The 26,572-nt window shown below is 41.6% G+C and overlaps 3 protein-coding genes across 3 annotated transcripts; 2 read left to right on the forward strand and 1 right to left on the reverse strand.

Annotated features, from left to right (window-relative positions):
• Positions 1 to 5,571: 5,571 nt before the first annotated feature.
• M406DRAFT_242750 (uncharacterized protein) lies at positions 5,572 to 5,997 on the forward strand (the record flags this gene model as incomplete). Its single annotated transcript, XM_040916185.1, has 1 exon — positions 5,572 to 5,997. A coding segment is annotated over one exon (426 nt), but the record flags the coding sequence as incomplete, so codon positions are not given.
• Positions 5,998 to 13,935: 7,938 nt separating this feature from the next.
• Positions 13,936 to 14,523, forward strand: M406DRAFT_354878 (uncharacterized protein). The gene is made up of 2 exons (XM_040923018.1): positions 13,936 to 14,229; positions 14,287 to 14,523. Exons 1-2 carry the CDS (start codon positions 13,974 to 13,976, stop codon positions 14,367 to 14,369), a joined length of 339 nt encoding a protein of 112 aa, XP_040779298.1. The 5' UTR covers positions 13,936 to 13,973; the 3' UTR covers positions 14,370 to 14,523.
• Positions 14,524 to 17,967: 3,444 nt separating this feature from the next.
• Positions 17,968 to 18,802, reverse strand: M406DRAFT_71391 (uncharacterized protein; the record flags this gene model as incomplete). The annotated part of the gene is made up of 4 exons (XM_040925420.1): positions 17,968 to 18,065; positions 18,119 to 18,167; positions 18,497 to 18,601; positions 18,719 to 18,802. The coding sequence occupies 4 exons, from the start codon at positions 18,800 to 18,802 to the stop codon at positions 17,968 to 17,970; spliced, it is 336 nt and encodes a 111-aa protein (XP_040779299.1).
• Positions 18,803 to 26,572: the final 7,770 nt, after the last annotated feature.

Raw genomic sequence — 26,572 nt, forward strand, 5'->3', positions numbered from 1 at the left:
GAGCTACCAGCCTGAACAGCTAAGTCCACACTCACCGCACCATTGAACCAGAACTAGGGCGCCGTCGCCCTCGAAAGAAAGAGGGACAAACAGCTGCCGAAGCAATGGGCAAGGGCTCATGCAACCCAAGCGTGCCTGTACAGATGAGGACAGCAAACTAAGGCCACACGGGCGCAAGAACAGGGTGAAAAACCTGTCTTAGACCTGTCCAAAGGGTTCAAAATTGAAAAGAAGAGAAAGGATGCTTGATTGTTGCTTATAGCTAAAGAATTTGAAAAGTGGGTGGTATCCTTTATATGTATGAGGACCCTTGACCCACTGTACTCCACGTCCCACGGACTACCACCCTGGCCACCACAACAATAGCTTTAGAACTTAATCGATTTTCTTATTACTTCGTATAATGCAGATTAAGAATAAGGAAAAAATGATCTGCATATCAGTGCATTGCAGTATAGTTTAAAAGCAGCTTGTTTATACAGAGGGTGATTAATAGTCTTGTTATATCTACAAGTAACTCTGATAATCTCGACTTGCCTGCAGATAGAGATAATAGAACAAAGATTCTATCTGCAATATCACTGCCTAAGCTTAGAAGAAGCATTACTTAAGTATATTTTCAGTACAGATCAGTATTAAAGACTTTTTGACTGTTTAGTAGTAACCTTGTATAACACTATCAAAATCAAGTATACAATAAGTCTCGAAGTTCTAAAGCTTCTCTTGGCCCTAGTAGGATAAGAATGTAAGCACTACTATCTGCTGCAGCAGGAATCTTCATTGAAACACAGCCCGTTAAACCATTTCCTGCTTGAGCATCTACCTGATATGTCGGGGTAGCGAAAATTGCATTTGCAATTTGTTAGCTAAAAAACCTATCAATATTTGCAATGCAGCACTCTCTCAGAAAGATATCAGGAAGAGAGTAAACCTTTTAGCCATGAGGCAAATATATATAACGATAACCATCCTTCATCTCTACCTGTATATTAAACAACATGTAAGCAATGTGTTCAATCTTGGTACTCATAACCTCTATCCTTAGCAGATACTCCATAGAGCCTTGCAACATATGTACCATCGAAACCGCTACTCTTACTTAACTAGGCTAGCCGGGTAGAACTTGCTTAACAACGGCTTCAGCGAGGTAGAGAGGGAAGATGCTCGCGCACTTATCGATGGAAGCGTTCGTGAGAACATATTGATCTCCGGTAAAGAGCTTGAATAGATTGACGATGATGGGAGGGGGTTGGCGCGATGTGGTTATAGACTGCAGTATTCGGGAGGGTTGTGTCGGCATCATGGGTTGGATCGTTGTAGAGTCTGTGCTGTTGCTATGCCTAGCGCTGTATCCTTCTGCCTGCCAAACGTTTCCCGTATCCTGAGAGCCTTCTGCCTGCCGAATATCTCCCGTGTCCTGCGAGCCTTCTGCAGCGCTGCATTCCCTTTCAGCATCATTGCTAACGCTGGTAGAGTCAAGTACCCGTTCGAAATGCGCTCGTTATTCAGAACCCATCTTTTCGTTCAGCTGTCTTGCAAGTGCTTAGCATGTTCCGACATCTAGCTGATTTATGCGATTGAATAGCTCTCTGCAGTTTTTTCTACTCGGAATATGGCCAGTAGATTCTATCTTATCTTTTATCAGAGAATACGCAGCCCAGACCGCTATGCCGCCATATTCGTAAAAGATCTTTTCCAACGTATTCTGGCCCACGCTTTGTATTTTTTGTAAGTCTGTAGCAAATTTTCGCGGGAGCTTTCGACAGTCTTGGATTTGCTTAAGGATCTCGTTAAGATTATCGTGGCTTCTGGGGTTTATAGCTGAGTCGTGGCTGGCTTGATCTCAACTTCCAGATTTACTGCATGCTATAAGGAGTGGTGATGCGGTGTGCATAAAGTAGCTTCGAGAACAAGTGTTGTGATTAATAAGTGGAGTAGAACAAATAGCATAGCTTCTAAAAAACTCGGATTCTGCAGATTCGTTGCAGCACTTGTCGCTGCACTTGTTGCTGCACGAGCCAATCATGCGAGCTGGGTGAGCGGATGAGCTCGTGCCTGGCCTTAATCCAACTCTCGTGCAAGGCATCACTGCAGGCTCCTTTTCCTCAAGCTGCCTGTGCACGCTAAAGATACCGGGGGGCAGGCCCCTGCCCGTATGTGGCGGTGCTAGTCTTGTCAAGAAAAACCAGTCTGATTGGCTATAGGCGGTTACTTAGGGGTCCTTCTCGAAGGTTCCTACTAAACAGTACTCAGATACCACCTGGAGCTGCACTGCACAGCCCAAACAACTCACTCAACTAACTACTACTGCGAAATAGTCTATATTATAACCTATCTAATATGCAGATCACAAAGCAGATCGCATAAAACAATAGACAGGAAAAGCTAACAACTAGGATCTAATATTTAGAACAAAAGTGCTTATATAATCAAGGTTTAGAGTTGCAAAGAAGGGATAATCGAAGGAGTTGGCCAGCGAGTCTAGCAACTTATACTAAAGAGCAGGGTATCTAATCTTATATTATTTACTATATAGATAGATCTTGTTTATAGCTTTCCAGTTGCTAATCTAAGTTCTGAGTATATAAATATTTGAAAGCTCTAAAGGCAGTGAATACTTGTATTAGAGATTGTTTTCTATTTAAGGCTTGTATTTAGCACTGCTTATATTAGCATAAACCTTTCGAAATACTTTGAAATCTTCAGATAACTGCAGTGCTTATTATAATGATAATTGCTAATAATACTTCTATATAGAACAGCAATTAACTTAGCAACAATGCTGCCTTCTTTGATAAGAAATAAGCTGTTCAATAGATTGTGCCTGCAGACTATAAAAGAAAACCCTACTTCCTCAAATGCAGGCTTATCATATTTCAAAAACATAGAAAGGCCTTATAATATATAAGAGGCAGTGGAGAAAGTAATCTTCAAATTAACATTGGAGTTTATATTCGATATTTATGCAAAAGTAGTTGTATTATAAAACTACAATAGTTTTGCAGAATATGCAAACAGAGCTTTATAGCTGTACAAAACAGAATTCGAGCAATATCAACTGCTCTATAAGCCGAAGTATGCTCATGTAGTGAATCAGAACTGGGGCGCTGTCGCTCTCGAGAAGAAGAGAACGGCTGCTGAAGCAATGAGCAAGGGCTCATGCAACCCAAGCATGCCTGTAAAAACAAGGACAGTAAACTAAAGCCACACGGGCATAAGAACAGGGTGAAAAACCTGTCTTAGACCTGTCTAGAGGGTTCAAAATAGAAAAGAGAAGAGAAGTTGCTTAATTATTGTCTTTTAGCTAAAGAATTTGAAAAGTGAGTGGTATCCTTTATATGTGTAAGAACCCTTGACCTGCTTTACTTACATTTATAGTCTTGAAGCATGCTATGCTGACTATCAAAACTGTTCTTTCAAACTATATAATGAATATGCTATAGCACAGCCCAAACGCCACCCAATTCTTAACTAGAGAATGCTATTGAGTGAAGACAGGTTATGCAATTCTCTACTAGTTGATTTTCCATCTCCTATCTGCAGAGCTGGCTCTCTGCAATTGCCTACACAATATACAAGCCGAGGAAATCAGGTAGTGCCTTAATAGAAGCACCTATATAAACATAATAATTTAGACTTAGTTTGTTAAATAAATAAATATTAAGGATATTATGATAGATTTACAGTTTAATAATTTTAGTATATGCTCAGCTTAAGGGAATAGAAGATTGATAATATTCTGAGCTAGTCTAATATCTAGAAATATAAAGCAATCTTGATTGTTTACCCAGAACAATCTTGTTCTAATAGTCTGTATTCTCTGTATTAGGTTGAGAGAATTCCTTGACAACTCTAGTTCAGAAGAGACTAAACGCCAGACAGGTTGATAGAATCTCCTAGTTTGTTATAGCAAAGTCAAGAGTACACCCTTCGATTTTTTGTTAGATTTAATAATCCCTAGGGAAGTCAGAATCTCTAATAATCAATTGAGAGCAGCGATAAACAATGCTTCAGCCAGATTCAGGGATATTATATCTCTGAACCTTTGAAAACGAGAGTTGTTTGTCTTCTTTGCAAGGACAATCAGAAGGCCTATAGGCTTTTTTGAGTCATATTTCCGATGCGACCTTGCCTAAAGCCAATAATGCATAATACAACTAGAAGGGGACCGCATTTTCGTAGAACATCGAAGAGAAATTCTCGAAATTTTTGCAGCTGAGGCTGCATACTAGCCGCTTAACTAAATAGACCTATACTCTTCGAGAGCAGCATTCGAGCCCGCTTCTTCAAAGCAGTAGGGCTAGCGAGCACATTTTCTAGACTTTGCCATGCTTGCAAGGCAGAAATAGGGAGTTGACGTTGCTGTTATAGATGCCAATGTGCCAACACAGGGAAATTCCAGCTGTTATGCGACGCATTCATAATGTATGAAACCCTGATAATAAGAGGAGAAATGTACTCAAAAGCAATCAACAGCTTCAGAATTGGGAATCAAAGAGCGAGCATACTTTAGATTCAACAAGAACAATTACGTAGAGACACTCTTTTCATTTGCTCATGAACTATGACCCATGTTTATGCTCAAGAAAGTGCCTGCCGAATATATCTAAACCAGCGAAATACCCAACCTTGAATACCAGCCCCCAGCATGCAAAGAACACTGCCAGTCTCAGGCTGCTGCATGCTCTTTCATTAGAATCTAGCAATAGGTGAAGGAGTAGCAATTAAACACTGACCAATGAAGACTGGTTTTGTCCTTGATAGGGATATTTTTTGAGCACATCCGACAAAGCATTATATGCTCTTGATCTTGGTATACAGCACCCACATAAGATTCGAGATGTTGTTTTGTATTGATAGAGTATATCAAGAGAGCCGTGTTTGCATATGTTGCAGTATCTCGGTCCCAGTATTGCTCGTGGTGACTCTTTGGTATACCGATCCATCCTGTAGAAAACAAGAAAAGCTGGACTTCAAGGATAAGGATGTTCCTAGGACATAAGACACATTGTAATGAGCACTGCAGTTATCCGAAGATTCCTTAAGTACTGATTGAGTTTATGCTAACAAGAGCGATATCAAAGTGTAAGTCCTTGAATACGGAAACGTACAAGTCCTGGTGAAAGTGCAAGTGTTCACTGCCTTTGGAGCTATCCAAGTGTGTAACAAATGAATACTTAGATTAACGACTGAAGAGCTATGTACTGAATCTATCTAATGGTAATGAACGTGTTCTTATATATCCAGCTCTTCAGTTCTGACTATCCTGACTATGTTCCGATTCCTCATAGTCGTTTCCTAAATATGTTGACTATATCCATAGTTGACATAGTCGCGCTAGTAACCCTAACCCGGGTTACGTAATCCTTATTGGCTGTCTTGATGTTGAGTCATGACACCTGGTCCTTCTGTTAGTTGGGCGTGTTTCAGGACCTGCATGTTGGATGGGTCATAACATCATCTCCCTCCTATGGATCGTTGTCCTCAACGATCTTTCGTAAGTTTTCTCGGCTGTTCTCCCTGTCGTGTGTCGTGCCTTCCTAATCCATCATGTCGAGCAGAGTTAACAAATCTCGCGTTCGCAAACCCTCCTCTGTCCCAAAAAGTACCCAAGATCGAAATCTCTTGGTTTCCCGCCTCTTGGAGAATTTTGTCGAGATGCCCGTCTGTTCCTATTGCGAGGGGCGCGGTTTCGGATCCTGCAAGGTGTCTCCCGGAGACTCTTCTCGTTGCATCGAATGTGTTCGTCTGGGTCGCTCCAAGTGCGACGTCATGGGTCCTTCCCCTGAGGAGCTTCGCAATATCGCCACCCAACATCGAAAGTTGGAGGACGAGATTGAGAAGAGGGAGACCGAGCTTCTCCGTCTGCGTCAACAGAAGCGGATGTGGTCCGAGAAGATGAAACGTGCCCTGCGTCGTGGTATTACTCGCGTGGAAGAATTGGATCGTGTGGAGGCTGAAGAGCGCGAGGCCGAGCGTCGTGCCGCGGAGGAGGAGCAGCGTGTTGCTGAGACATCGGTTCCCGAGGGTCCTCTTCCTGAGGGACTTCCTCCCTGGGTGCCCGACTTCGATTTCTTGTCTGGCTTTCTGGCTGAGGGCGGCGCGGTTCCTGGCCCTTCCGAGGATCGTTCCGGGGCGGAGCGCTCTTCCTAGGTGGTTGTTATCGTCGTGCCGCTAAGATGACTGCCAATGGTGTGGTGTTTGGATGGAGGCTAGTCTTTTTCTTCCAATATTCTATCAATTTTTCCATGGCGTTTCCGATGTTTTCCTGTGATTCCCATGAATTTTCGCTTGTTGAGTAGCCTTTCCACTTGATAAGGTATTCCAGTGTGTTGTTTCTTCCTCTGTGCTTAATGATGCGTTCTACTTCGTACTCTGGTTCGTTGTTTTCTACTTCGATGGTATCGTCTGTTGGGATTTCTTGTGCTGCTGGTTCCAACAGTGAGATGTGGAAGACCGAGTGTATTCTCATTCCGTAGGGTAGTGCGAGTTCGTAGTTGATTGGGGAAACTTGTTGTAGAATTTTGAATGGTCCCAGTTTCTTGTGGTCAAGCTTGTCGCTGGGTCTCTTTGTTTTGATGTTTCGTCGTAGTAGGTAGACCTTATCTCCCTTCTGTAGGATTGGTCCCTCAATCCTTTTGGAGTTTGCATATCTCGTCATCCGTTCTCTGACAAATGCAAGTTCTTCTCTGAGATTTTCCTGGAGTTTCTGGATTTTCTTGACTCTTTTGTCTGCTGCTTCTGCATTTGCTCCTGGGATCTCTTCATGGTAGGCTGTGGGATTGTAGCCATAAAGCGCGTAGAATGGTGATGTCTTTGTGGTAGATGTGTCTGCGCTGTTGTATGCGAATTGTGCCAGTGGTAACAGGTCAACCCAGTTATCCTGTTCTTCGTTTACATAGTGCTGTAGATATTGTTCGATGATCTGGTTGATTCGTTCTGTTTGTCCGTCCGTCTGCGGGTGAAACGCTGTTGACATCTTATGTTCGGCTCCGAGTCGTTTCATGAGTGAGGTCCAGAAGTTTGATGCGAACTTTCTGTCTCTGTCGGAGATGACTTCTTGGGGCATGCTGTGGCCGGATATGATTGTTCTAAGGAATGTATATGCGAGTTCTTCTGCTGTGCTGCTTTCCTTGTAGGGGAGAAAATAAGCATACTTGCTCAGTCTGCAAACCACTACTAAGATGCTATCGTACTGCACTTTAGTTAAGAGTTCTCGTGAGAGGGATAGCTTGGTGATGAAGTCTAGACTGATTGATTGCTAAACAGTTGTAGGTACTGGTAAGGGTTGTAGCAGTCCGTAAGGCTTGTGTCTCTCTGCCTTGTTTTTCTTGCAGCTGTCGCATTGTCGTAGGATATTTTCAATCCTTTTCCTGAGGCCTGGTGGGTTCCAGTGTCTCTTGATTCGCTCGTAGGTTGCTCTGACTCCTTGGTGTCCGTGTGCTGGGGCACCATGTATATCCTTGATGTATTCTTCTTGTTCTGCTGGGGTCATCTGCTCGGGGTTTCTGACTTGGGGTCCTATTCTGAGGGTTGCCGCAAGTTCCTTGTGTGCGTTGATGAGGTCTCCTTCCTCATTGAGTGCAAAGATGTTTTGGATTTCTTCCTCAATCTTATCCTGGTGGTCTGCTCTTCTGCTGAGAGCGTCTGCCCTGGCGTTTTCCTTGCTTTGGATGTGGATGACCTTGAAGTCGAACTGAGATAGGTATTCTGCTCATCTTACCTGTTGTCTGTTGAGGTTCTTCGTCGTTGTGAATGTGGTAAGGTTCTTATGGTCCGAAAATACCTTGATCGTGTGTTTGGCACCTATAAGGTGGTGTTTCCATTCCTTGAATGCTTCCACTATGGCTATGAGTTCCTTGTCTGGTATTCCGTATCGTAATTCTGGTCCATTAAGCTTTTTGGAGAAGTTGGCGACTATCTGTAGTCGTCCTTGTTCGTTGCGCTGGTTGAGTTCTGCACCGAGTGCATAGTCTGAGGCGTCTGTATACAGTTCGTATTCCTTTCGAGGATCTGATTCTCGTAGAACTGGGTCCTTGGTAACTAGCTCCTTAATGGTCTCGAAGGCCTGGTCTTCTTCCTGATTCCATTGAAAGGGTAGGTTCTTTTTTGTGAGGTTTGTGAGAGATCTGGCAATTTCGCTGTATTTGCTGATAAACTGCCGATAGAAGTTGGCGTATCCGAGGAATGCTCTGACGTCCTTGACGTTTTTTGGTGTAGGCCAATCCCTGATTGCCTGTATCTTATCTTTCTGCATCCTGATGCATTCTGGTTCAATGATATATCCGAGATAGTCGATCTTTTGGATATGGAAGTAACTTTTTGTTGGTTCCACTAGGAGGTGTGCATCTTGGAGCGTCTGGAGTATCTGTCGTACGTGCCGCTTGTATTCCTCGAGGGTTCTGGAGTAGATGAGGATGTCGTCTAGGTAGACGATGCATGTAACATCCAGGAATTTGCGGAGGACATGGTTGATTATTTCCTGGAAGGACGCCGGTGCGTTGATCAATCCAAAGAGCATAATCAGATACTCGTAGTATCCGTAGCGAGTCCTAAATGCTGTTTTCCACTCTTCTCCTTCCTTGATGCGGATGTGTGCGTATGCCTCTTTGAGATCTAGTGCTGTGAACCATTGTACGCCTTGTAATCGGTTCTTGATTTCCTTGAATAATGGTAGTGAGTACCGATTCTTTTTGGTGATGTCGTTGAGCTGTTTGTAGTCCACACAAAGCCGGAGTTTTCCGTTCTTCTTTGGTACGAACAGGATCGGGTATCCTGCTAGTGATCGTGACAGCCTGATGTATCCTTTCTTCAGGTTCTCGTCGAGGTACTCCCTGAGTGCCTCTAGTCTTGCTTCATCAAGCCCGTAGATAGGGAAGAACTGTGGCTGAGTTCCTTCCTTCAGTGATATCTCGTGGTCGTATGGGCCGTGTTCTGGAAGTCCTGTGTCCAGTTTTCCTTGGAACAGCTTCGTAAATTCGTGATACTCTCGTGGTATTCCAGCGAATGTTGGTATTGGTCCATCCTTCTCCGTTTCTGCTATCTGAAGAAATAGGAGGTACCGTTGAGCGTCTTTGTCTGGAGACAGTCTCTTTCCCTTGCCTGTTGGTTGTCTTTTCGGGGGTTCTGGGACCCTTAGATTCTCGTTCCGAGCCGGACCGAAGTTTCTGGGATGCCATGGCTGTGGGATTTCTTTGTGGTTCGCAAGACCACACTTCTGTTGTCGCTCCGAGCCGGACCGATTTCCTGAGGGTCTGCATATGCTCGTTGTTGTGTTAACCTGCTGATGCCCTGGCACTGTTGATTTGGGTTCATCTTTGCTAGATTCTTCTCCATGAGCCATCAGCCCTGCTGATTTGGAGGTATTCGTGGGTTCGTTTGAGGCCTCGTTTCTTGAGTGCGCTTCAGTGACTGAATCCGATCCTTCGCCTTTGATTGCAACCTTCTTATGGGTAACAGCGTTGTCCCATAAGATCTGGCCAGTAGTCCAATCGATTCGAGGATTGTGCTCCCTGAGCCATAGTATTCCTAGTATCAGTTCGTGTTGTGCTGTTTCTGTGATGTCCAACGTAATAGAGGTCGTTTTGCCGCAGATCGTAACTGGTAGATGATCAGTCTCCATGTTGATAATACCTTGGCTGTAGTCGACGTTCGTTCCGTCCACAGTTCTGAGTACGTAGATCTCCATCTTCTTATGCCATGGGATCTTGTCCCTGTTGATGATTCGTGGGGATATGAAATTTCCCTGAGCGCCACTGTCCAACAGTGCGCTGTATCTTTTCCCGTTGACCTCTGCTTCGAGTATCAAGTGTGTTGTATCGGCTCCCTGAGTCGCACAGAGGGACCGTGTCTCTGGTCCTGATCGTCTGTTGTCCCTTACAGGCGATCTTGCTCTTTTGGAGCTTCTCGCGCCGCTTGCTGCGAGAGCTTCTTGGCTTCTTTTTGGGCATACTTGTGCCGTGTCAGAGCTTCAAGGGCTTCCTTTGCCTCTTGATCCTCTTTTCTGAGTTCCCTGGTCATGGTCTTCCGGAGCTCTCTATCCTGGTGCCATTCCTTGATCTTTTTAGGTCCATGGATGTCGCAGTTCTCGTGTTTGCAGTTCCGCCATTCGTTTTTCTTGATAATGCATTCCGCAGGAAATTGTTCTGGTAATCCGATAATTGCGTAGCTTGATTGCTGGTTGATCTTGGTCTTGAACTTGAGGTCTTCCTTGGTGTAGAGAATCGTAGGCCTGTTTCCTTTTGGCCTGGTCGGGAACCAGTTGTTGCTGATCTTGTCAGGTAGGTGGGTCATGCAGTTATGGAAGATGCATGAGGTCCATCCTATCTCGTGGTGGTAGAGGTGCCTAGGGGAGATCCTGAGATCTTCTCCATTCTTGGTTAACTAGTCGCAGTATCGAATTTTGGTGATTGCTTGTCTAAGCGGGATTCCTGGGATCCAGTATTTGGCGTTGAGTCGTATAGCCTGTGCTTGTTGTTCTTCTTCTTCCGTCATATCGAGGACTCGCTGCAGGGTTTCCTCGAGTTCTGACATTGTGGGATCGTTGTCGGGGGTCTCCGATGATTCTGTTTCCCAACTGTCCATGGTTTATTTGGCCAGTTGTCGTTCCTGTAAGTGTTCCCTGAACACTTGTTCCATGGTGTCTGAGGCGTCTGAGTCGCTATCGCTGAGCGCCTGTTCGTAGCGTAGTCCTGTCTTCTTATGCTGTCTGGGAAACCATCCTGACGCTTCTTTCTCACTGAGGTGTGATACGCATTGATCGTCGTAGCAGGCTGTCCAAGACAGTCGGCGGTGATCAAGGTCCGTCACTTGCTCTGAGTTTTGATTGGGGTCGGAGTGGTTTATTGGGTGCCGTAGACAATCGGCGCAGCATTCATAGGATGCTTCTGGTATGTGGTAGATCCGGCACTTGGTGTCTGTGCAAGTGCACCGGTCTGTGTGTCGTGTGAGGACGTTGATTTGTCGCTCTGCTGTGTTTACCTGTCGTCCTTCTGGGACGGGTTGCCATCGTAGCTTCCTGGGGTGCCGACATTCTCGTGCGAAGTGGCCATGCTTCCCGCAACTGAAGCATTTGATGTTGCCCTTCATCTGTCGTTGTTCGTAGCGATGGGCTGCATCGATTTCCATGGGGCCCGAGTGTATTATTCCGCCGTAGGCCGTACTGGTTCGTCCCTGGTTACCAGGTCCCTTGTTATGCTGGTATTTCTTCCCGGTATTGGCTTGTGTGCGAGCGATCCAGGGGACGTGGGCTTTTCCCTGTTTTTCCAACCTTCGTTCGTACTGTCTGTCGTCGATTTTTGTGGCGAGCGCGATGAAGTCTACTAGCTTCGTAGGTCGTTCAGCGCGTGCGAGATCATCCTTGACTTCGTCCTTGAGTCCGTCGTAGTATTGGGCGATGAGGGCTGCGTCATCCCACTGCAAGTGTGAGGAAGCCTTCCGAAATTCCGTGGTGTACTTAGCTGCGGACTTGGTCTGCTTGAGCTTGAGGAGTTCTCGCTCAGCCTTGCGCTGTTCGTCTGTGTCGCCGAAGGTGTCCTTGAGAGCCTGTTCGAGGTTGTCGAAATCCTGGAAGATGTGTTTCGTGTTCTTGTCCTGCTCGGGTTCGTCGTACTCGAAGTAGTTCCTGAGGGTAGGTTCGAACCAAGTGAGTGCATCTCCCTTAAGTCTGGTTCCGGCGAAGATGACCTTGTTGGCTTTCTTTGGGAACTTCTTTTCTTCGTGATGGAAGTAAGCCTTGCACTGGGTCAAGAAGGCCTGGAGAGTGTGTCGCTCTCCTCCGTAGAGTGCGGGGGCTTCCATCTTGTAGTGGAATTCTTTGCTGTTCGACTTCTGTTCCTCGAGTTCCTTAATACGCTTCGTAAGCGCCTCAATTTGGTCAGTAAGGTTAGTAGCGCTGCCGCTGACAGATCCAGTTGGGGTTTGGGGAGCCATCGTGTTTCCGTATTGCTCAAGGGGTATACACTGAACCGTTCTTGAACAAGAGTCGTCAAAATGTAATGAGCACTGCAGTTATCCGAAGATTCCTTAAGTACTGATTGGGTTTATGCTAACAAGAGCGATATCAAAGTGTAAGTCCTTGAATACGGAAACGTACAAGTCCTGGTGAGAGTGCAAGTGTTCACTGCCTTTAGGGCTATCCAAGTGTGTAACAAATGAATACTTAGATTGACAACTGAAGAGCTATGTACTGAATCTATCTAATGGTAATGAACGTGTCCTTATATATCCAGCTCTTCAGTTCTGACTATCCTAACTATATTCCGATTCCTCATAGTCGTTTCCTAAATATGTTGACTATGTCCATAGTTGACATAGTCGCGCTAGTAACCCTAACCCGGGTTACGTAATCCTTATTGGCTGTCTTGATGTTGAGTCATGACACCTGGTCCTTCTGTTGGTTGGGCGTGTTTCAGAACCTGCATGTTGGATGGGTCATAACACACATAGTCCAGGCCTTTCCTTCAGAATCGATCCTTTTATATAATCTCATGGCTATCTGTGTTGAACTCTGTATTGCTTCTGATATAATCTGTGGAGACAGGGTGCCCATGCTATTAACTCAGCGTGATCTACCCGGGTTACTGCTTGTACTGCGGGTTCAGTATACTGTGTAGAGTATTGATTCAGAAACAGTCTACCTGGGATATTTTATTTTCTGGGATAAATTGATCAGAGGCTATAGTAACTCGCCAGCGCTAAAGAGACATGCAGCAGTAATATGACTCTAGGTTATATAGCAGCAAACCTGACTAGCAAAATTATAATTTCTAAGCTAATAAGACTTTGCTCTAATATGTTGTTTTACCAAGCAACTTACTCCTAGATCTGTTCGACTACTCTGGAGCAACTGTGCTTCTTCTTGTTTAATCTCTCTGCTGTTACTCAAACAACCTAAAAGTATCTTAATATTAGCAAGAGATTAAAGATTTCTATCTGCATAAAAGAGCCACTCTTATTGAAACAATAAGTATTATAAAGAAAAAGTTCGGTCTAATAGCAAAACAAGTTATACTAATAGTTTCTTCTTTATTGAAATTAATAAGAAATGTAGTTGTGCTGAATAAGGGAAGAATATAAGGATAATGTTATTTACTTTATGGCTTTTGATCGGAAGCTGGCTATCGATGCAGCAGCTAGCAATATAGCTAGATTCATTAATCACTTATGCAATCCAAATTGCCGAATGGAAAAATGAATAGTGCATAGCCAGATAAGAATCGGCGTTTTCGCGAAGAATAACCAATTTCGACTGAAAAAGAGCTACCGATCAATTATAATTTCGATCCGGTCCTTAGTAACAGATGCGCTGAAGTGCTTATATAGACGCGCGAAATGCCGTGGCATATTGGGCTCGAAAGAATAAGGGCTGTGTTTTCTATATAACAGTGAAACAGGGAAGGGTCTCTTCTGATAAGGCTCGACAGGTAACAAAGAAAAGAAAGCAAGGGAAGAAGACAAGATAATAGACAGCCTGTCTGAAAACGAATATATCAGTATAGAGTCTCTTATTATTGCGAAAGCGCATGCTAGCATATACACTAGCTAGAACCATTTATATCTCGTGATAATTACAAAATACTAATTAGGAAGTATGCAGTGCTTCAATACACACTTAGGCTCCAGTCCTCCGCACTGGATTATAATAATACTATCACAAGCGATAAATTCATTCAAGCAATCTTAGATCAGATAATTAAAAAGCTTTACAGAAAATACTATCTTCGAGATCGAAAAATTTGCCGTCACTCAGTCTGTATGTCGTACTGAACATCATACTGCCTGCCTCAAACCCCTGCGCATCCCTGCTAAGATTTTTGAGCCACGGAAGCTAGTACTACGATTAGCTAATATTTATATGAATGCCAGAACCCTTTTGTCCCAACAAGCGAAACGCACTTACTTATCCATCCCGCGTGCTCCTTACCCCACGGCCCGCCGACCACAGCACCGAACAGTTTCAGCAGAACGACAAGATGACAAACACACTCACTGCAGAACAGAAGAAACTTGCAAGGCGTGCTGCGACGCCTAACCTTCCGGAACCTACACCTACCTGGGCGGACATTGGTGAAGACAAGAGGAAGGAGCTGTTTCAAGAGTTCCTAAAGCGCCTACGCAAAACCGACAACAATACAACTACCAACATTATCGCCGAAACCTCAGAACTAGGTTACATAATATTGCAAGAGAAGATCAAGTCTATGCAGCAGAGGGACCGAAGGCAGGAGAGTATGGTGCTATCTTAGCTCTGGTTCGATATGCCCCTTCATAGCTAATGAGCTGCAGGAAAATCTCAAGGCAATACGCAAAGTCAGCAGAACATCATACCCGGCAGCGGGAACACAGCTGCCCCTTCTGACAACGATTAGCAGTCTGGCCACTCATAAGGGAGCTATTCCATCCTGGCAGTTGATTAGAACAGGATATCTACTATAGTACTTAGTACTGCTTGGGAGCTTATATGATCAGCATATTGAATAGATCATAACAAGGGATTAAGATTAGCTGAATTCATACTGTATTGTACTGAGATTTAACAGCTAGTGACAACGATGATGCTGAAAATATTGATCACAAATGCTTCAAAAGACGCTAGTAATGCAGATAACGCTAATAACACAGATAACGCCATCAGATGATTACGAAAAATGCTTCAAAAGACGCTAGTGATGCAGATAACGCTAATGATACAGATAACGCCATCAGATAATTACGAAAAATGCCTCAAAAGACGCTAGTGATGCAGATGACGCTAATAACACAGATAACGCCATCAGATGATTACGAAAAATGCTTCAAAAGACGCTAGTGATGCAGATAACGCCAATGACACAGATAACGCCATCAGATAATTACGAAAAATTCAGCAAAAGACGCTAGTGATGCAGATAACGCCAATAACACAGATATTACAAATTCAAACAGAAGATATCTGCAGATAATGCTAATTGCTCTGAATTTACTTAGTTTAAAATTGTATAATTAGTATCTTATAATAAGAATATGAATAGCGAATAACACTAGTGATATAAATAATGCTGAAGATACTAATAGAAGACTGTAGTAATGCAGGTAATGCATGTTAGTTGCTCTAATAGGGAAATAAAAACATATAAATGCATATATGCTGTAAATACATGCTACTTTCTACTAGATAAGAGATGATCTATAAGATAGTAGAAAGCCTGAAATCTAGTTATAGTATAATCCCTGCTTATAACAGTATCTCACTATAGATTGGATATACAGTGTAAGTATGGGTAATGCCTTCTAATAAAGCATAAGCTTAAGTATACTTGATAGAAGCATGATTATAAAATTCATAATGAGAACATTTGAAATAACTGCAAGACTTATGACTTATCCATTTATCTTTTTTCAAAACAAAACAACCACTAAGCAGCTTTCTTCAGCCTCAATTAACAATGAATCAAACGTTTGACTCAGAAGTTACCTTCCATCCAGCATTATGAGAAGCTATGTTCTGTGAGATTGATCAACCAGCTTAGCTTTGCTAAAATCAAGTTAAGCATAGATTGGAAATCAATATGCAAGACTGTCTGCAGGGCAAACAACTCGAACACGCTATTAGAAAGAAAAGAAACTGCATTCAAAAAGCAAGCCCGAGTTTTGATACAGTCAAACAAGAGATCGAACAGCATTAGCCTACAATTTCTAGCAAGAAAAAGATCAGATTTCTTGATCATAAGCAGTTCCAAGACCTGTAGGATGCATTCGAAACTCTGATAACTGCATTCAAGACCTACATCTTGCTTTTACATCACGCTCAGCCACAGCAATACAGCTATCTCATGGAAAACCTCTTGAATGCTATATCCTTGCCCGAGAAGATGTACTAAGTATTCTGCATTCTCAGTTGAGACTCTTCATCATCAAGCACTGGAATCCTGAAAGCTTTTCTTCAGAGTTGTATGACAAATATCACGGAACTCAGCTAAGTTGCAATTGAATCTCAGCGAGATTGGAACGAGATGATAGCCTTTCTTGCTCTTTGGAGGTAAATATATTGTTTCTTTCAGCTTCATTACTTCATTCTTACTGATACAGTAGTCAGGTCTCAAGTTTCTCCACATCAGAGAGGAAATCCAGCCAATCCTCCATGTTTTAACTGAACACGGATCAGTTTCTTGAAGTTTACAAAGTTCGAGGATTATAATCCTATAAATAAGCAAATTCACCACCTCAAAGCTACACTCTGTCCAAAGACAACACATTTGAATATAATGATGCATTTCTTTTATCTATCGAAAGCAACATTTGCTATCAAGCCTTATCAGAGCCGCAAGAAGTATAATACTACTATTAAAGAAGCGATAATCCGGATCTACAATAGCTCTCGACAGCAGCCGCATTTTGCCCCATTGTATATAATCGCTGCGCTTGCTTGCCATTTCGCCCGGATTTCCGAGAGGAGATTATGAATCTTCAGACTTTTTTGAACATATTCCCAAGTTTCTATACATAGGTTAGCGAAGGAGATTAGCAAACAGCAATATAATTATTGCAGCTATAGAGCTTTAAATAAATACTCTTATCTATTTCTATTTCTATGAACTTTACTAATTCTATAATTCTATAGTAGCATGCCTTGCTAATAATGCTCTTCTTGATTTTCAAGATCATGAAAGGAAGATCCTATGGAAGATACAGCTTATAGAGTTTATTACAGCGATAGATATGATTCACTTTAGCTGTTCAGATATCTGAAACTTGCCATTTGTGAACGAGCAGTTGATTATAATCAATGCTTTAAACTCTTCTCTATCTGAATCTTTTTCAGCAGAACAGATCCTTTTTCTAGATCAGTCTGTGCAGTGAAATAAGCTTGTAGAGCTGCTGAACATTCTCAAGAATTTCTCAGTAAATATATTTTCTAAGATTAAATTTGTGATCTAAATATCTGACTTATGAATGCTAAAAAGACACTTTTTTATTTCCACCAATCCGCAACCAACTCAACACAGCGACTGGCTTTGGAAGATGCACCTTCTTGCTTATCTGCATTGGAACCAGAATTTCCTGGTAGCATTCCTCTTCCAGAAGATTGGCTGTTACAAGGGTTTTCCTGAACTCGGGACTTCTTTCCTAAGAACTGGTTCTCAGCCAATATTAAGCCGGAAGAACGCTATCAGGAGACAGAAGCTACAATACTATATTGCATCGAGCGAGTTCTCTGGTTAGCACAGCGAATTGCAGCTTCAGGGATCTGAATTACTTATTGCGAAAAAAGCAAAGAGTTTGTAATAGTTAACTGAAAAGTTATATATAATAATCTATTTGATAGTAATAAGCAGATAGTTATATATCCAGCTCTTTGATATCGTTGTAATCCTATCCTAAGCACTGCAGTAATCCGAAGATTCCGAAGCAGAGCCTTTTTAGCAATTAGCACTTCGGAGCTCTCCTGAAGATATCAGCAATAAATCTAGCAATATGCCTTACTCATAATATCGGGAAGGCTCTGGATAGTATTACTATACTCGCATATACTGCTACTTTAGCGCTCATTCTCTATTAAGCAGCTAGAATAGAGCAGCAAAAGCTAGAAAGCACTCCTTAGTTCTCGATATTAAAGAGTACCAATCTCACTCAGTTTTACCTGAATAAAAGATTAGAAGATATAATATAAGAAGATATAGCTAGTAATTTACGTATGCACTTGCTTTTGCATTTAATCCAAACTCTATATCTGCTAGGAAAAAAGCTCTAAACATTTCTATCGATATATTCTGAAAAATCCTCCTACCTAGTTCAGAGCCAGCCTTTAGTTTTATAATACAGTACTAGCTGATCATATTCCCATAGCCAATCCATAATAACTTGTTTGAAAGCTGAGTAGTATGCTGCGAGCAACAAGCTCTTAGAAATATATCGTTGCTCATAAGTTGACGAGTCATAGCTATTTATAGAAACAATAATCCGTATAATTGAACATTTCTTTACAAGCTAACTCATATCTTTCTCAAGCTCTTTCACAAGAGGACTATTATCAGGCAACTCAAATCCTGCATATTCGATTTCAATCTCATTAGAATCCTGTAATCCTACAAGATCATTAATATTAGCATGTACAACTAAATGAGAAAGAGTTACTTACTGAGATCGTACAAATCATCTCTTTCAGAAGCCATAAAAACCATTACTTCCTTTATTAGTTTGTTCTTTACTAGTTCTTGAAATCTTATTCTCTGGGATCTATATCTTGAGCCTGAGATAACTGCGAATTGTTTGGGTCCTGATATCTCAAGTGGTAGTAGCTCAATACCTAGATGTTTGTTGCCAATGAGAAAAAGAATCTTCCCTTGGACTGGCTGATCATCTCTATACCCGCTTGGAGCTTTCCCATACGGGTCCTTTTTGAAAGTAATGAATACTTCTTGGTTCAGCGCATAAGCAGGCGGTGGCGTTGGTTCTTTTTGGTGGCGTGCATGCATACTGGGGTCTTCTCTGCTTCTATTGTTTGCTATGGCTTTACCTTTTGCAGGTGCATTGAACCTCGAATGATCCATGGAGCTCTGTGAGCCCGCACCGGAAGGGTTTCCTTCATGTCCATGGCCATCTGCCCCCATTTCTTATCTAGCTAGTGTATCGTTGTTATTGCCATCATGGCCTTCTTCTTCTTCCTCCATTGCTTCAGCTTCGTGTCCATTGCTGTTTGCCCTCCTTCTTTGTTCAACTGGTGCCTGATTATTATTACTATCAGGGCTTTCTTCTTCCTCCCTTTTCTCTTCATCTTGTTCATTTTCATGATTATAGCTATCTGCCCCTCCTTCTTGTTCATGATTTTCGCTCTGAGCTAGAACAAGATTCTCAGTATTTGGTATCATTATTTTATTTAGTTGGAAGGAATTTATAAATGCTTATCAGAATGGATATATGACTCAAGATAAATATACCTTCTTTCCAAGTCTTCAGATTCTGAATTGTCTTCTTTTGCTTGGATTTAGTAGCCCAATCAAGCCTTTTGTTGCTGTACTCTTGCTCAGATTCAGGGGGTGTATTAAGATTACCAGTATAAATAGATTTACAGAGGTTTAAGTCATCTTTATCGAAAATATTTGAAATCTCTTTATTATAGTAAAAGATCTGGCCTGCTATCTTTGTAGCATTTGCTTTGTTCAGCATATTGTGTATTGTATATGCTGTGTATGCTATGTATGCTGTGTATGCTGTGTATGCTGTATAGGTAATCTTATGAGAATATATACGAATTGAGGATTCTTTAATATAGAAAGGATTCTTAAGTTAGACTTCTTAATTTAAAGAATTAGAGCAAACTTTCTTCTTTCATATTTCTACTCTTTTTATCTATACTTAATAACTTATATAGAATTTTACTTTTTGAAAACTTGGAAACATTGTATAAACAGTAGTATAGCTGTGAGCAAACAGGTGGCTGATATAGCTATGTATGAAAAGAGGACGGAGATAGTCCTTACCTTCCGTCATTATAATCTATCTCTAGACGAAAACTCAACCCATGCATTCTCAACTCTTTCTGAATAGATTCCCACAGCTTTCTGAGTCGCGCTTCCAGAGCTAGAGCAGTCCTGCCAGGTAGGAGGCCGCTATGATAGATATCCTCAAAAGTCCAGCCATTCTTCCTGAGTTGGAGGAGCTGCTGGTTCTCCTCTTCTGTCCACCAATTATAACATCCCCTTCTTCTTTCTATATATGAAGAGAAAGAAAACTGATGGATCTGATAGAAGAGGGAGTCGATCATCTTGATAAAGATGCAGTAGCCGCGACCTCCGGATAAGTCTAGAGCGATCTGAACATATCGCCATGGCTCGTATTTGGATTAGCAGAGGCCCGGGACAATGAGAATCGCATATACGGAATCCTCATCATCGAATATATGTTTCCATCTTCGCTGCATCTCATACCAGATGTGTATAAAGCTATCAGAGTTGGTAATGGATATGAAGAGCAATGAGTCATTATCCCGCCGCTGCTTTATCTCATCTAGTTGCATGTACTCTAGAGATGCGTATATTCCTTCCAGCGGTCTGCTAGCGCTATCAATAATGCTGATGAGGAAAGGAGCTATGTTTCATATACTTAGGGTTTCATTTGATTTCTAAGCCGATAGTACTAGGAATTTAGAGGAAAGACGAGAGAACTTGTGCTGTTAAATAAAGGAAGAATTAAATCTATATTTATAATAGTTTAATTATATCTCAAATATAGAATTGTATAACTTAAAATAAATCTTAGCTTATCATCCTTCCCTTATCTATAGTACTTAGCTCTTCTTTTTAGTATCAATAAGCTATTCTTTCTTATACGAAAAATATCTTATAAATCTAGTTTTATTCAGACTCTGATAAAGTATAATTTGATTTAAGCAAGCGAAGTCTGTTTTGAAATCTCATATTCTTCTTCATTTCCGCTCCTATGCACTGCTTAAATCTCCTAATCATCCGAATGCAACTAGAAATCAGTTTGCTTTCCCTCTATTCAATGATAGAACAGCTGCAGAGCTCCGGCAAGAGATTTCGTGAATGCGGCCATTCCTCTGCAAAGGCATTGAACCAAGTCCAGAACGCGGGTCATCTGCATGCTGGCCTGCTCTGCCTATGCTTGTAGCTAGTTCGCACTGCCCTCCAGTTATAATAGCACTTCCTCAATTCGAATCAGACGCGCATTCATATTATACAAGACGTTCTCACTCTGGCTACCATAGGGAGCTGCAGCCTCGCCGACTCACGTGTCGATGACGGGTTGTTCAGAAAGTGGAAATAACTGGAAGGTTTTGTCTACTCCTGCAAAGTGCAGATTATAATCCGCAAAAAAAGTTATCTGGATTTGTTATATCTATAGATGCGAAATCTTCTTGGGTGAATACATTCATCATGATGAAAGTTTATAAGGGCTTAGAGCTTTGGGAAACCTTTCCGTCGTTATAGCGTCTTGAGGAAGCAGTAGAAAATTATTGCATCTTATCATCATCTGGATTCCAGCAAATCAATCTTCTTTTCTTTAATTAAGAATTCGGTATTCTTTTTTTGATGCATTGCAAAAGGGCCGCCTGCGGCTATATCCTGTAACCAATCTTCAGGCGCGCTCAGCCCGGGCCCGCAGTACCAGCCTCCTCTGATCTAAAGATATTTCATCATCTTCGGAGCTATCGGTGCTAATTTTAGCTATCGGGCCCGCCCCTTCTGAATTCTTCGGCGGTTCCTAATAACTTCCAATCCTGCCCGAGTTGGGCTAGAATGAAAATGCCATGCCTTGAATACTGTCAATTTTTTAGCTATATAATTCTGCCCGACTAACATATTAGATCGTAAGCTAAGATGATTAACAAACACAGTTTTCCTCAGCTTCACTTTTTTCAAAGATTCTTCTTTTTGCTATGGCGCCATTCTTCTGCCGCATACTTGACGCGCAGGCTCAGCCGATAGGGAGTATTTGCGTAACAGCATTCCCACTCCAGAGCCCGCCTCTAGTAGCTATTACAGGCTCCAACAGCTTCGCCAGCACTTGGACAACGCTCGATGAATAAAGATCTGAGCAATATCTCAGACAGCCACAGTTCATCAACGCTGATATCTTCCCGATATTCACCCTAGGTATAACCAGGCCAGCAATGCAGCCTCCCTTCGGAATACCAGCAACATAGCAACGCATCTATGTTGATATGCGGCTGGACAACTCCGCCCAACTTTGCATAGTTCTGCATCTACAACACTCAGATAAATATACAGTTCAATTTCATGTGATTCCCCAGACATTTCTGGCGGACAACTATTGTTCAGAACAAACTCAGCACCCAGAATTGTCTGCGCCAATATCCCCTTCTTTCCTTGCTGGAGATAGGGACTCCTATCATCAAATCCCCGACAGCGCGGTTGGCAACGAATTAGAGCCTTCTAGCTATCCAGGCGTTATGATTCAAGAATGATAGAATGGAAGACGGATCTTTGCAGGGCAGTGAACTGTGAGAGAGAGATTCAGGTGCGAGCTGTCGCAATCTTGGGGTCGAGTGTGGAGGAAAGTATCGACAGACTCGTGTAGGAACGGTAAACAGAATAGAAAGGAAAGATCAGCTTGGCTCTAGCGTATGTTGGTTCTACCATATAAAGTTCTAACTCGATCAGCCTCCACTTTCTCTGCAATCTAGTCAATCATGCAGTGTGTCATTATACATGTATTATAATGATCGAGAACCAAGAGTGTTTTGCTTTCGAAGTGCTTAAAGGATCTTCTCTTCAGTAGGACACTTTGATATTTCCCAAACAATTCGTTCATATAGCAAGTAAACGAGCATGCGCTTTGCGTCCACCAGCGCGCCACAGGTGGATCTGCAGTTTATCTTGAAATGAAGTCGTATTTTCTATGCTTAAAGCAGACAACCAACAGGAAGCGCTAGAGAGTTCAACTAATCTCGTTTTTCTCTTTAGCAAGAGAAAATCACTCAAGTGATCCAATTACTCGTATCATTAACCAATCAGAAGTGTTACCAACAGAACAGTTCGCTTATGGATCAGACTCGCATAGCTTCGTATTAGCTGTATAACTCTATTAGCCGAGAGATCCTATACAAATGAGACTAGCTAGTATTTTCCAAATGTCGCTTAATACTGCTTCGCAATGTTATAGTAGCACATAATACCGTGAAGCCTCCGCAAGCAAGCTTACTCCGGTTGCGGGCGCCATTTGTTCCTATAATAGACTGTGAATAGCTCCATTTATTCCTCTTTTTCTTTCCTCACCTTCGCTCCCGCTTTTGTGCTGCTATTTCCTCGCTTCGCTTCGCTCAGCTCCCTCCCCAACCCATCCGCCAGGAAATAGCTGCTTTCCTCAGAAACACGAAGACGCACATGGACCACCCAGTTGATTAGGATGCGTATAAAAATCAGAGAAATACTCAGAAGCTTCCGGGAGTCAATAGAAGAAAGAAAAACCTCCTGCAGAGAGCTGATCTGGAAAGAGTAGCATATGCATCAGATATGGTGCAGGTGACAAATGGGCTAAAGGTAATAGCTAGATAACAAGATGCCTCAACGAAATGGATGTATCTTGTGAACACGGAAAGAGCGCGAGAAAACATGCTTTTTTTTAAGAGCTTAAAGAGTTGATATTCTAATCATTAATATAGAAGTTAAGTTTGTAGATTATTGCAGAAGCCAAAAGCACTTGCCTTTTGCTATGTTAGCTATATAAAGTAATTGATTGTTGAAGATAGTTGATTGTTGTAAACATCCAACTGTGTTTACTGCTAATGTACTTTCATAACCTTCTAGATCTATATCTCAAGATCTCCTTTTGAGCTTAGCTAATCTTCTTGCTTTCTGTGAAGATTATTAAGTTTATTCATATTATATTCCAGCTGCTGCTTTCAAAAAGCAACGAGATTCCAGCTGCAGCTTCAATATTATGAATAACAATCATCCTATCTTGCATAATAGCAGCAAAGCTGGCGAGAATTCTACAGAAATAATCAGAAATTGCAGTGCTAACTATGCAGCTGCCCCGAAGCAGCATTGCACTTGCAAACAGGCTAAGCCCATCTCCCAGCACTACTCAGCCTTTCCCTTTCCAAGACTCTTTCAAACAAAGTATTCTCTTGTTAATATATGCGAAGAATACTCCTTCGCAGTACAAGCTGCTAGTAGATCAAACTGCTTGTATAATATAATATAGCTAACAAGATATCCTTGTAGCTCCTGCAAGCTAGATAATTACAGTCTTCCTTTATCTCTTCAATCCTAGGCAGTAAAGCGTTTCCAGCTCCAACAGAAAGCAACTTTGATACCACTGCTAGTTCTAATAACATCATTTCCAATACAGGCAGGCTTAATGTAAGGCTGGACGAGCAGGAAGAAGAGGGCTCAAATAGTCTTAAGAGATCTGAGCTTGTTATATTCAACAATGCTTGTCTATTCCTACTATTAAGAACGAAAGAGATCTCTGTAACCAATAACTCTGATAATAGCGAACGGCTATCAGCTATAAAGTCTACATCTACAGCACCGAAAATCCTAGCTTTGCTATATATTACTTGCTTCCTTCGGTTATACAAAATCCGCAGCCACAAATGCAAGCTTAGCTATATAGCTCAGGAAAACTGTAAATGTTCCTTTTCAACCTGTAGACGTTCAGATAATTAACTACTTGAAAGTACGGAATAGATGCAATAAATGTGCTGAATCATCAGAAGCCTGTAATCAGGTTTTACAGATACTAGCTGATAGAATGAAGGCATTTTAAGCAAATAAAAAAGGGATTCCAGATACTGCATTCGAGATTTAGCACAAGATACTATGCAAGAAGATTCTGCTTGCAGATGCAACAAGCTGTATATAAGCAGAAAAGCAACTCTGCTAAGAGTTGGTAGCTAAAGCAATGGAATTGTATGGGATCAAGATTTGCATTACAGCTTTCTATTTTTTGTTCAGAGATATAGCTTTTGGAAGAATTCCTATTCCTTCTAGCAAAGAATGAATACTGAATGCAGATATATAGGATTTGCTATATTATGATGTATTTATTAATAATGCAGATAATACTGCAGATAGTTCAGATTGAATATGCAGTAAGAGAATATGCAGATAAATTATGGATATGTGAGTAGTATTCTGTATATATAATCAAGAAGAGGGAAGAATAAATGATACAAGGCTTACTTCTGCCTATGAGTACTAAATAAGCACTTTTATTTATACAGATATTAATAATTGTTCCAATATTAGCAAACTGCAGCTAATACTTGTAATATCTGGTGAATCTCTCTTCTTGTCAAGAGATACGTCTGATATATCCCAACAAAAGAAATCAGAATATTCAAAGTTCTCTCCGGCTTGTACAAACATCTATGCTAGTTATATTATCTTGATCTGATGATGGCTTCAGAATTTCTTTCCGGGCTGGAAAGGTATTTCCTATATATTATAGAATCTGAAATTACTGAAGCCTATAGTAAGCCTCTCCGGGCTGGAGAGAACGTATCACGAAGTATCAGTATACTGATACAGCAATAGCATTAATCATCTAATTCCAACATCTTTTTTTCTTTTTATAAAAAAAGGCTCTTTTCCTTCAGCCTATACAACAAGTAAGCTTCTATCTATGCTCAGAGCTTCTGCCAATTTCTATCTCATCCTTACCCCGCTAGCTAGTAAGCAGCAACAAGACTTTTATCCTTTCAAAACCCAGTACTTTCTTTATCAACATCACTAGAGAAGCGCGCTATGCAATACAAACAAACTGCATCTAGGCCTTCCATTCTTTCTACATACCTACCCCAATTCCACGAGTTCATTTGCCTGCTTCTTCTCAAGTCTGCCATACCAGGCAGGCGTATCCAGATTACCCAGCTCTATAGCTTCTCCTGCAACAGAACCAGCGCATAGCGTATCAACCGCAGCAATCCGCCCTATCCCATATATCGAGTGCTTCAGAACTGAGCTCCAACAAATGGAAAACACAACCTCTAACGTAGTCTATACAAACTAATCATATATGCAAAACGCTTATGCTATTAATCAGCTACAAAGTCTAATGTTCTGCAGTGAAAAATGCTAAGTTCTGCTAAGCATGCACAGATTGAAAATGCATATATGTTACTGCAGATATAAAGAATAAATATGTTAGAGAATAGCTTGAGATTAGAGATAAAGTTAGCATTATGAATAAACTGGAATGCTTCGGAAAGGATTACTGGTTACTGCAATACCTCTAGCAAGGATCAGCTTCTTGCTTAGCGCTGCAGGAAACTACTGCAAAGATAGTTGCAAATAATATCAACTGCATGAAAATAATTATAATGCTATTAAAAACGATTTTCGTATATATTGAGTATCAGATAGTAATAACTATGCTAACAAATCTAGCAGAAGAAAATCTTAAATTCTTTAGCAGTATATAAGAATTATCTTCCTTCTAGTTATCCGATCCTTTGCAGTACAATACTTAAGCAAATTGGAAGCGAATATCTGATTTCTAGAGCATGAAGGATTTGGAAAATATTCTTATGAATGTTGATAATGAATGTATAATCACTATAGAAAAGATAAATGCAATATAGAGTTTACTACTAGTAAGTTATTATTCAAATATTGTTGTGATGGCCAGGGTGGTAGTCCGTGGGATGTGGAGTACAGTGGGTCAAGGGTTCTCATACATATAAAGGATACCACCCACTTTTCAAATTCTTTAGCTATAAGCAACAAAAAAAGCATTCTTTCTCTTCTTTTCAATTTTGAATTCTTTGGATAGGTTTAAGACAGGTTTTTCACTCTGTTCTTGCGCTCGTGTAGCCTTAGTTTGCTGTCCTCATCTGCACAAGCATGCTTGGGTTGCACGAGCTCTTGCTCATTGCTTCGGCAGCTGTTTGTTCCTTTTTCTTTCGAGAGCAACAGCGCCCTAGTTCTGGTTCAATAGTGCAGTGAGTATGGACTTAGCTGTTCAGGCTGGTAGCTCAGAGCTGTTTGCATCATAGTTTGTAAGGATTAGTAAGAGCAGCAAGTTTATTCTATAGATGGGCGCACTCTTTTTCTCTGCTAAGCTCTTTTATTTCCTTTATCTATCATGCTTATATGACGGG

The sequence above is a fragment of the Cryphonectria parasitica genome (assembly GCF_011745365.1).
Source record: "Cryphonectria parasitica EP155 unplaced genomic scaffold M406scaffold_2, whole genome shotgun sequence".
In the NCBI taxonomy this organism is placed as follows: Eukaryota; Fungi; Ascomycota; class Sordariomycetes; order Diaporthales; family Cryphonectriaceae; genus Cryphonectria; species Cryphonectria parasitica.

Bases quoted from the DNA above. Each gene is read 5' to 3' on its own strand.
- M406DRAFT_354878 (XM_040923018.1), top strand. From the start codon at position 13,974: ATGACAAACACACTCACTGCAGAACAGAAGAAACTTGCAAGGCGTGCT. The intron at 14,230-14,286 runs GTATGGTGCTAT...AATGAGCTGCAG, and splicing joins GAGGGACCGAAGGCAGGAGA to GAAAATCTCAAGGCAATACG.